The 9121-nt window shown below is 49.1% G+C and overlaps 1 protein-coding gene across 1 annotated transcript; it reads right to left on the bottom strand.

Annotated features, from left to right (window-relative positions):
* Window positions 1–894: 894 nt before the first annotated feature.
* On the bottom strand, window positions 895–3457 carry LOC133905686 (9-cis-epoxycarotenoid dioxygenase NCED5, chloroplastic-like). Its single transcript, XM_062347449.1, has one exon. The coding sequence runs from the start codon at window positions 3251–3253 to the stop codon at window positions 1418–1420; it is 1836 nt and encodes a 611-aa protein (XP_062203433.1). The 5' UTR covers window positions 3254–3457; the 3' UTR covers window positions 895–1417.
* Between the last annotated feature and the right edge of the window lie 5664 nt (window positions 3458–9121).

The following is a 9121-nucleotide window of genomic DNA, read 5'->3' as shown; positions in this document are numbered from 1 at the left end:
CTGAGTGAGAACCTCCTCTAGTTAGGTCGATGACCGAAGAACTAGATAACGACGAACAGACTAACCTTTGTCGGACAACAACACCGATTCAACAAAAACTCCTAAACCGCTTAACAAAAAAGAACAAGATGAACGTTATCGGAAAAACTAACTATGAGGCATACAACTTTTATTAGAACTATACGATAGAATCCAACACCGGTTAGGCCACAATTTGAAATAACCCGTTACGCACTAACTAGACCAACAAAACACTTGTCTGACGACATGGACGACCAGTCTCAACTATCTGTAGCATTCTAAGGACTATGAAGAGACCACCTTTGCAACGAGATCACAAATCAATGACGGCATCCGCTGAACTCGTGGAAATTCCCTAATCAATGACGGCATCTGCTGAACTCATGGAAATTCCCCATCTTCTCCCTTTTCATCCTTCTTCTTCTTTCTTCCATTTCATCTTTCTCCTCCTTCCTCTTCTTTCTTCCTCTTTCTTCTTTTCTCTGTCTTCTTCCTTCTTCTTTCCTCTTCTTCTTTCTTGTTGTCGGTCAGCCCCTTCCCTCTCTCTGCCAAGGCTGCACCCCCCACTATCCGTCCTTGGTCGGCCAACGGCACACCGATGGCAGCCGGGCACAGGGCGGCATGACACGGTAGCGCCTAGGGTTGGGGCAACGAGCGAGGGCTCCTCCTAGCTGCTCTGGGTGGGGATCAGGGTGGTGACCAATCCCTCTGTCTTATCCCCCTTCTTTATTATTTTTTTATTTTCATTTGATGGTCTAGTCTTATTAGACTCACTACAGCTTCATCGAGTATCCAAACGTGATGTTAGATAGTGAAACAAAATTATCTTGACAAGATCTCAGCATCAACTGTATCTGACCATCTAGCAACGGATTTAAAAATCAAACTTTATCCTCACACGAGGCCTGCAATCAATATCAGCATTTCTAACAATACTAGGGTATTACAATCACTATCTACTACTACTACTACCATCTCCAGGCAGGAAGGAGAAGGTGAAACAGAGACCAGCTGAGCTGTTGGCACCCTTCTGTACAAGCACACCGGTGCAAAAGCTGCAAGCTGGCCCCTTCTCTCTAGTGTGATCGACTAACCATGTAAAACACATGGGAAAGAGAAAGTAACCAATGGTAACCGCTAATAACTGTAACTGTGAGAATGACTGTGTGCAATGCATGGGGGACAAGGCTCCGGGGATCTCCTATGTACGCCTCAGGCTCCCTCTGGTAAAGCCGTTCCCTCCAATTTCTCCTCCCCTGCTTCGTCCGTCTCCCTCCTCTGCTTCCAGGCAGCTCCAAGAAGCCAGGAGTGGAGTGGAGCAGCGATGGATCGGGGAGGTGGAAAGAAGAACCAAGGAATCAAGAAACCATGGTTGGTTGGTTGCTCTGCTCGGAGCTCAGGCCTGGGCCTCGAGCTCACTGGCGGCGACGAATGTGCCGTGGAAGCCGTACGGGACGCGGGAGGGCAGCTGGACGGTGGCCTCCAGACGCATGTCGGCGGCGTTCACGACCAGGAGCTCCGAGGTGCCAGCGCGCTCGTCCCGGACGAACGAGAGGATGTACCCGTCGTCCTCGCCGCGGGCGGGCGCGCCCTCGGTCGGCACTAAGCAGGGCTCGCCGCCGAACCGGCCCTCGCCGTACTCGAACTTGGTCAGCTCGCCGGTGGCCAGGTCTACCTTGGCGAACCCGGACACCTTGGGCCACGGCTCGGCGACGGCGAGGTATGCGTACCGCGTCTTGCGGCCCAGCATGTTGCGGTTCACCATACCCACCTCCAGGTTCACCTGGCTCGACGGCGGCAGCACGACGCGCCGCGCTGACTCGCCAGTGCGCGTGTTGAGCCGGATCTCGGTGAGCACGCTCTCGAGGGGCTCCTCCTCTGACTCGTTGAAGATGGAGTCGGCTGGTGTCATGCAGGACCCCACCACCACCACCTCGTCGGTCTCCGGCTCCTCCCACGCGTTCCAGAGGTGGAAGCAGAAGCAGTCCGGCACGTCCACCCACACCATCTCCGACGAGTCCTTGGCGTACTTGGGCAGCACGCCGAAGCGGGAGGTCTTCTCCTTGTCGAGCACCACGGGGGAGCCGCCGCGGAACATCTCGGCGAGCTTGAACACCACCTGGTGGTCGGGCACGACGACGAAGTTCTCGGTGATGGCGAAGTCGTGGATCATGGTGGGCTGGTCCAGCTCGATCTCCACCTCAGGGGACTTGGTGCCGTCGGGCTTGAAGTAGAAGTACTTCAAATACGGCTTCTTGATCACGTCGTAGCTGAGCGCGAAGAGCTCGCCGGAGGCCGGGTCCAGCTTGGGATGCGCAATCATGGCGCAGCCGAGCTGGCCGTCGAAGTCGTATCGGCCGACTGTCTCGAGATCGCCGTCGTCGGTGACGCGGACCTGGTACGGGAGGTCGTCCTCGGACATGGCGAGGAGGCGGCCGTTGAAGTAGACGAGCCCGGCGTTGGCGACGCCGGTGCCGTGTGTGGGGTCGACGAGGCCGCAAAGACCGCGCGCGTAGAAGAGCGCGAGGCGCGCGATCCCGGAGTGGCCGTGGAGCTCGCCGATGGCCTTGGGGAAGACGGGCCGCCCGAGCGCGCGCTCCTGCCTGAGGCGCGCGGTCTCGGTGAACCGGCACGCGTAGGACTCGGCGGCGCCGTTGCGGATGCGGACGGCGTGCACCATGCCGTCGCCGTCGAACAGGTGGTGCCCAGCGGTGGGCTGGAAGTGCGGGTTTGCGCCGTTGCGCGCGTACATACCGTTGATGAAGGGCGGGATGCGCCCGGAGACCGGGAGCGCCCGCACCGGCTGCTGCTCCCCGACGGGCGCGAAGTTCCCGGCGATCTGCACGGCGGGGTCGGCCGTGCTTGGGAGCGCGTGCGGCTTCTCGAGCAGGTTCGTGATGAACCCCGCCTCGAACGCGTCCAGCGCCGCCGCGGCCGCGCGCTGCAGAAAGTTGAAGCCTTTCTCCTCGCCGAACTCCTCTGCCTTGTTGGTACTACGCCGCGCCGGCGCGGGGGCAATGGGGACTGTGCCCGTCGGCTTCGGCGGCACGTGGCCCACGGTGCTCGTGGGCGCGCTCAGGACCGAGTCCGCGGCCGCTGACGCCTCCGCCACGCGGGGCGCGAACCGGACCGAATTGCGCGGCGTCCTCGGCCCCGCCGCCGCGGCGAGGCCGCCGCGGTGTATGGAAGCAGAAGAAGAAGAAGCAGAGGACCATGCTGTGAGAGTTCGCATCGCGAAAGATGAGATGACTGGTACCAATTCGAAGGTTTGCGTGGCGAATTGCCGAGTTGGGATGGGAGAATGGAACGATCGCGTTGCCGTTGGCGTTGGGAGAGAGGGAGAGAGAGGAGGGGTGATGAGGAGGAAGAGGGGGAGGGGAGGGTATATATACAGGAGAGAGTTTGGGATGAGAGAGGTTTGAATGGAGTGACAAAGTGACAAGAGGAGAGAGACACCACGTGGTGGATTCCGGGGAGGAGAGAGAGAGAGAGGGCAGTCAGCAGATGAGCACACTGAAATACTCTTTCCTCTTTATTACTTTTCTTTTTTGCTAATTTGGCTAAGCGTAGTGTAAGTAGTAGAACGTGGTATTGGATCGTGGATCATTAGAATCCGGTGGCATGTACAGAATAAGGAAGGAGATCATATGACAATATCACCATATGCTGTCATCACTTACACGTTTCTATAATAAAAGGAGATCATCTGACGTAACGTCGTCTCGTAACGTCGTTGTTGACATATGAGTATATATCAATAACGACATCATAAAGTAACGTTAAAGAAACCACTTTCCTATCGGATGCAGACCTTTAACTTGTGTTAGTGAATTTGCTGAAATTCAAGTGACTGATTTTTACCTGTGAGTGGTGTAAAGTAGGGATTAAAATTTTGTTAAAATTTTATGAATTTTAGAGGAAAACGAAATATCTAATTTACTAAAAAATTCACTGATATGTAAGACCCATCTAGCAGATGACTAAAATGACTAAAATTTTATGTATTATTATCTGTTTGCAGATAAAAGATTGTAAAATGAAATTAAAATGGCTGATGTAAAGGCAGGCAGGCAAGGGACGATTTTTGCAGGAGATCGTGTGTCTCAAGTCTCTACCGATTCGGTCCAGCAGTGTCCCGTCGTATTGTGTGTCTGCCGTGGGGTGGGGTGGCAAATTCAGCTGCTGCAGGTTCAGAGCGATTCACTTACCTTCCAAAATAAAAATAAAACTGAAACTGAGCGGTTTCTAAATGTCTGAGCTGCTTGGTTCTGGCCTAGAAGCTAAACTAAAATTTAGTCACGTCTTGAAGAATTAGCTTCTGTTTGAATGACGACCAAAATTTGGCTGCAATTCGAAAAATTTAGGCAGCTAAAAAAAATTTATAGCAAAGCTAATTAAGATTTTGATGGCCAAAATAACCAATCTGATTTTTTGCCAATCAAAGTTTTAAGTTAGTCTCAAATCAAACACTATTTGATATGACTCCAACTTTAATATAATCAAAATTTGACTTGACTTCATGAGGACGTGAACCAAACAGCCCTGGTCTATTATAGTTGCAGTGAAGTTGGTTAGGACCAAAGACCGTAGGTTACCGCGGATGTCATCGCACCAAACAACATCATCAGGAGCCAAACTCTGCGCCAGAGCCTCCAGCAAGTTCAGTTCAGCTGCCACTCAGTTCCAAGTTGCCGAGCACAACAAGCACTCTACCGCTCGGCACCGGTTGCAGTGCCAGGCCGCAAGGAGATCAGCTCGGCATCGATCGTGTTGTGCCAAAGGCATGGCAATGGCGACCGGTGTGAGGTGCTGCCAATCGTAGCTCAACGATCTCGGGGGATTAGAGTCCTTGCTCCTACGCAATTGGACACTTCCTCCTTGGGTAATAATCTTGTCGATTTGAGATAATGCGTGGATGGCCCTGCAAACGTCCTCCTCGCACCGAATCAGGATGAATCTTAACGAATCTGCATGTCAGCCATTGTTGCCCGTTGAAGCTAGACACTGCAAAAACCACTGGCAAGCAAATTTTGTCCGAGTTGCTGTTTCGTGGAAGAGCAGAGCTGCGACTCTTTGCAGAAAATATTGGTACGGCGTGACTCGAAGTCCTCTCAAGTACGTGTTCTCGCATCGCAGGTCACTGACTCGACTCGATCTTGCCACTACCGCTCTCGTGATCGATCGATGCGACTGATGCTGATCCTGTCGCGCTGGCTTCCATCTTTTCCCTGATGACGCATTTACCTGATATAGTTATTTACTTCTCCAAAGAACACCATTCGCCAATATTTTCCCTGCATTTTTAATTAATACTGACTTTTCTGGTGAGTAGTGTTAGCGTGATTTCCTGTCATATCTCCTACAGTCATTGTTTCCATAAACCATACTGCTAATCATGGCAAAACTAACCATGTCATCACGGCATGTATCTTTTACTTCCCGTCTACGCCAACCGCACGCATGGTAGGATATCATGCGCTCGGTGACTCGTCCGCTGGCGCTGCTGCCCAAGCCGCCGCACGTCTAGCTGCCGCCGAACAGGAGCTCGCGGATGCTTGTGCCACCCTGACCGTGCTCCGCGTCTCACCCGTGGAAGATGCCGCCCTCGCAGCTCTCCACGCACAGGCCGTAGGCGTCATCAACATTGCATCACTCGTTCCTCTCGTCCTCCACATCTCGGCCCCCAACTACAGTAAGTGGCGTGAATTAATTATTCCTCGTTAAGCTCGGTTGATTCGCCCTCACCGACCACGTTCTCTCCAACGTCGGCTTCTTTGACCAACCGTCTTGGGCACGTATGGATTGCGTCGTTCGTTCTTGGATTTACAACTGGATATCTGCTGATTTTCTCAAGATTGTCATGACTCCTAATACAACCACGCGTCTCGTCTGATCTAGACCAGTTTGGAGCAGCAATTTCTTAGCAATGGGGAGACTCGTGCTCTTCATATGGAGAACTTTCATACCTTCACACAAGATGACCTCAACATCACCGACTGCTGTCGCAAGCTCAAAAGCACGGCGGATGCTCTCGGTGACCTTAGCGAACCAATCAGGGACCACACACTTGTTCTCTCAGTCCTTCGCGGTCTGAATGAATATTACTCTCACATGGCAACCATTGTACCTCTCCAACGACTCTTCCCGACATTCGTTGAGACACGCTCGCTCCTGCTGCTCGAAGAAATCCAGAAGACATCCCGACCATCCCCCGCCTCCACCCTCATCGCCAACCACAATATTGTGTCGGTACCCAATTGTGCGCTGAAGGGGTCCTTCACTCCTGGTGGCTCCGAGGGTGGTTCTGGAGCTCCAACTAGCGTAATAGGGGCTGGGTGCAACACCAACAACCAAGGGATCGGGCATGGCAATGACAACGGTGGCAATCACCACCACCGCGACAATTAATCTAATTCCAATGGTGGTTCGGGCCAACAGGGCAGCTAGCAGGGACCTTCCAACACCAACGGTTGGCCTCTTATGTACAATCCCTAGATCGACACTATGCAGATTTGGCCGATCGACCACATGAGACCCCGCCCATCGTGAGGCACCCCACGCATTTGCTGCGGCCGACGCGTTGCCCCTACTCTTAGCGCCCCATGTACCAAGATCGAATGGCCACATGACCCCCATGTGGGGGACCTCTACCGGTGGTAGTACAGCGCCATTGTGGTGTCCCTCGCCGCATGCCCCTTTCGCCTAGGATCAGCACAATCTCGCCACCGCCTACAATTTGATGGCATTGACTCCTCCACCCACTGCCACCGAATGGTATATGGACTTAGGTGCGACTTCTCACATAACATCGGATCCTGGTAACCTTTGGGTTTCTTTCCCACCTTCCCTTTCTACTACTTCTAGTATTATTGTTGACAACGACTCTCTCCTCCCTGTCACATCCACCGGCTCCACATCTATTTCTTCGCACACTCTCTCCCTCTTTTTCTTCGTAATGTTCTTGTCACACCTCAATTAATCAAAAACCTCATTTTTGTTCGCCAATGTACCACTGACAATAACTCTTCTATTGAATTTGACTCATTCGGTCTTTCTGTGAAGAATTTTCGCACTAAGACCACGATCGTTCAGTGTGACAGCTCCGACCATCTTTACCTGCTTTAGTGGCTGGTCTCCTTCCATCGTCCCTAAACCCTCACCCTCAGTGCTGCCTTCATCAACCTTTGGTATCGACATCTAAGATCATATAGGTTCCGAGTTTGTTGCTCAGTTGACTCGCATCTCAGCCATCACTTGTAATAGCAGAGAGCCCACCTCTTTGTGTCATGCCTGTGAACTTGATAGATATATCCGCTTAGCTTTCTCCACGTCTAGTTCACATGCTCTCAAGAACTTCGACTTAATATATTATGAACTTTGGACCTCTTCCGTATCATGCGGTCTGGCCTATATATGCAACCGGTGATCACTCATTGCAATACAGGGCAATTATTCCCCAATTAGTCACGCTTTCAAGTAGTAATAACATCAGTGTCTAAATTTAATAACATGAGCTTAGATATTTTCCTTGATCTTGTAGATGCGGGCATGTAGCAATGTTACTAAACTATAGAGCGTGGACGATGACGTGGACCGCCACCTCAGTTGCTTCACCCGGGGGACAGAGGGGCACGTGTCCGGCTCCGATTCGGCACCGGTTTCTTTAACTTCCAAGTGACTCGTTCTGCTGGTACACGTGTCCGATCCGTGGCTTTCCCCACTAGATTGATCTCGAAGGTTACAACTAAAAAATGGCAGTGTCTCACACGAGTGAATCTAACTTGCCTAACATGAGCTAATGAAGCATTTTTTAAAGATATCTTTAGTAATCAGAGGTGGTTGGAGATCACTACCAAAATAGTACTGCCTACGTTTACAAATAACCGATACTACTTTTGACTTTACTATTCAATGTTAGATCGTTCATCTTTTCTGCAAACATTAAAAGATCTTCAAGATTTTCCAAATGTCTTTTTTTAATGACTGATAATTAGTATCTTTCTTTAGAAATTTTCTCAAATGGCCGAGGACTTTTTAGTCTATTTGGATAATCCCCGAGTATTATATAGTAAATGGTTGATGGTGATCTTTTGTTGGAAGTTATTTTGCAAATTATTGATTGATGATTTTTTTCCTAATTTGTTTCCACACTCGGAAAATATCTAAATTAGACTAGAAACTCCTCAGCTACTTGAGAAAAATAAATCTATATAAGGACAATAATAGTCGGCCATTCGTAAGAAACACTCGGAAAATCTTGAAGATCATGAAGTGAAATATTTTTGCAAATAGGCAGAAGTATAAGACATACTATAAGTATTTTTTATAATAAATTATACTTTTTCTGCTTTACTGAACTAATTATTTGAACAAATATTGTTAGTCAAATTTTAAACAGTAAAAGTTAAAATTGATTATTTGTATGTGCTAACCATGCACGAACGCTCAAATCTTCTAAAATTACACACAGGGAAACCACCATTTGAACAACTTTGGACACGTACAGGGATAAGAATGTAAGATGTGTTTTGTTTTGAAAATTTATTAAAGTAAACTTTGATAGATAATTTCTTTATAATATGTTATTAATTGTTATAAAATTAACATCATATTAAAATATAAAATATGAATTTATTGAAACAAAGTTTACATATAATATGTATATATGACTAACTATCATTAAAACTTATGAAGATTGACTCTTTTGAAACAAAATATACCTATATTTTTGAGCGGATAGAGTATCGCACAACTAACACATTAACTGCATACTTACCGAAAGTAAAGCACGCACGTGTAGTTGGATTTACACTCGGACGGCAGTAATCTGGAGAGAGCAGTGGGTGCCCTCCCGTTTGCTTTCTAGTGGGCCAGCATCACTTGGAGTGAGAGTTAATTGCGATCTAATTCTATTTAGCATCAGATATTGATTCCATGTTGATTATTCGATCAGAATCGAGCATCTCCGTGAGAAAGAAGTAAATTTTTTGTGATTTTCTTACAGAATCGATACTTTTCACTATAAAAAAACTATTTTTTAGCATATGGTAACTTATTTTTACATGTGTTTAGCGCATCCGTCTATTATCGAAAGAATGTG

The sequence above is a fragment of the Phragmites australis genome, chromosome 23 (genome assembly GCF_958298935.1).
Source record: "Phragmites australis chromosome 23, lpPhrAust1.1, whole genome shotgun sequence".
In the NCBI taxonomy this organism is placed as follows: Eukaryota; Viridiplantae; Streptophyta; class Magnoliopsida; order Poales; family Poaceae; genus Phragmites; species Phragmites australis.
The sequence above is the reverse complement of the archived record's forward strand: the minus strand, read 5'-3'. Positions and strand labels throughout refer to the sequence as shown.

Bases quoted from the DNA above. Each gene is read 5' to 3' on its own strand.
- LOC133905686 (XM_062347449.1), bottom strand. From the start codon at position 3,253: ATGCGAACTCTCACAGCATGGTCCTCTGCTTCTTCTTCTTCTGCTTCC.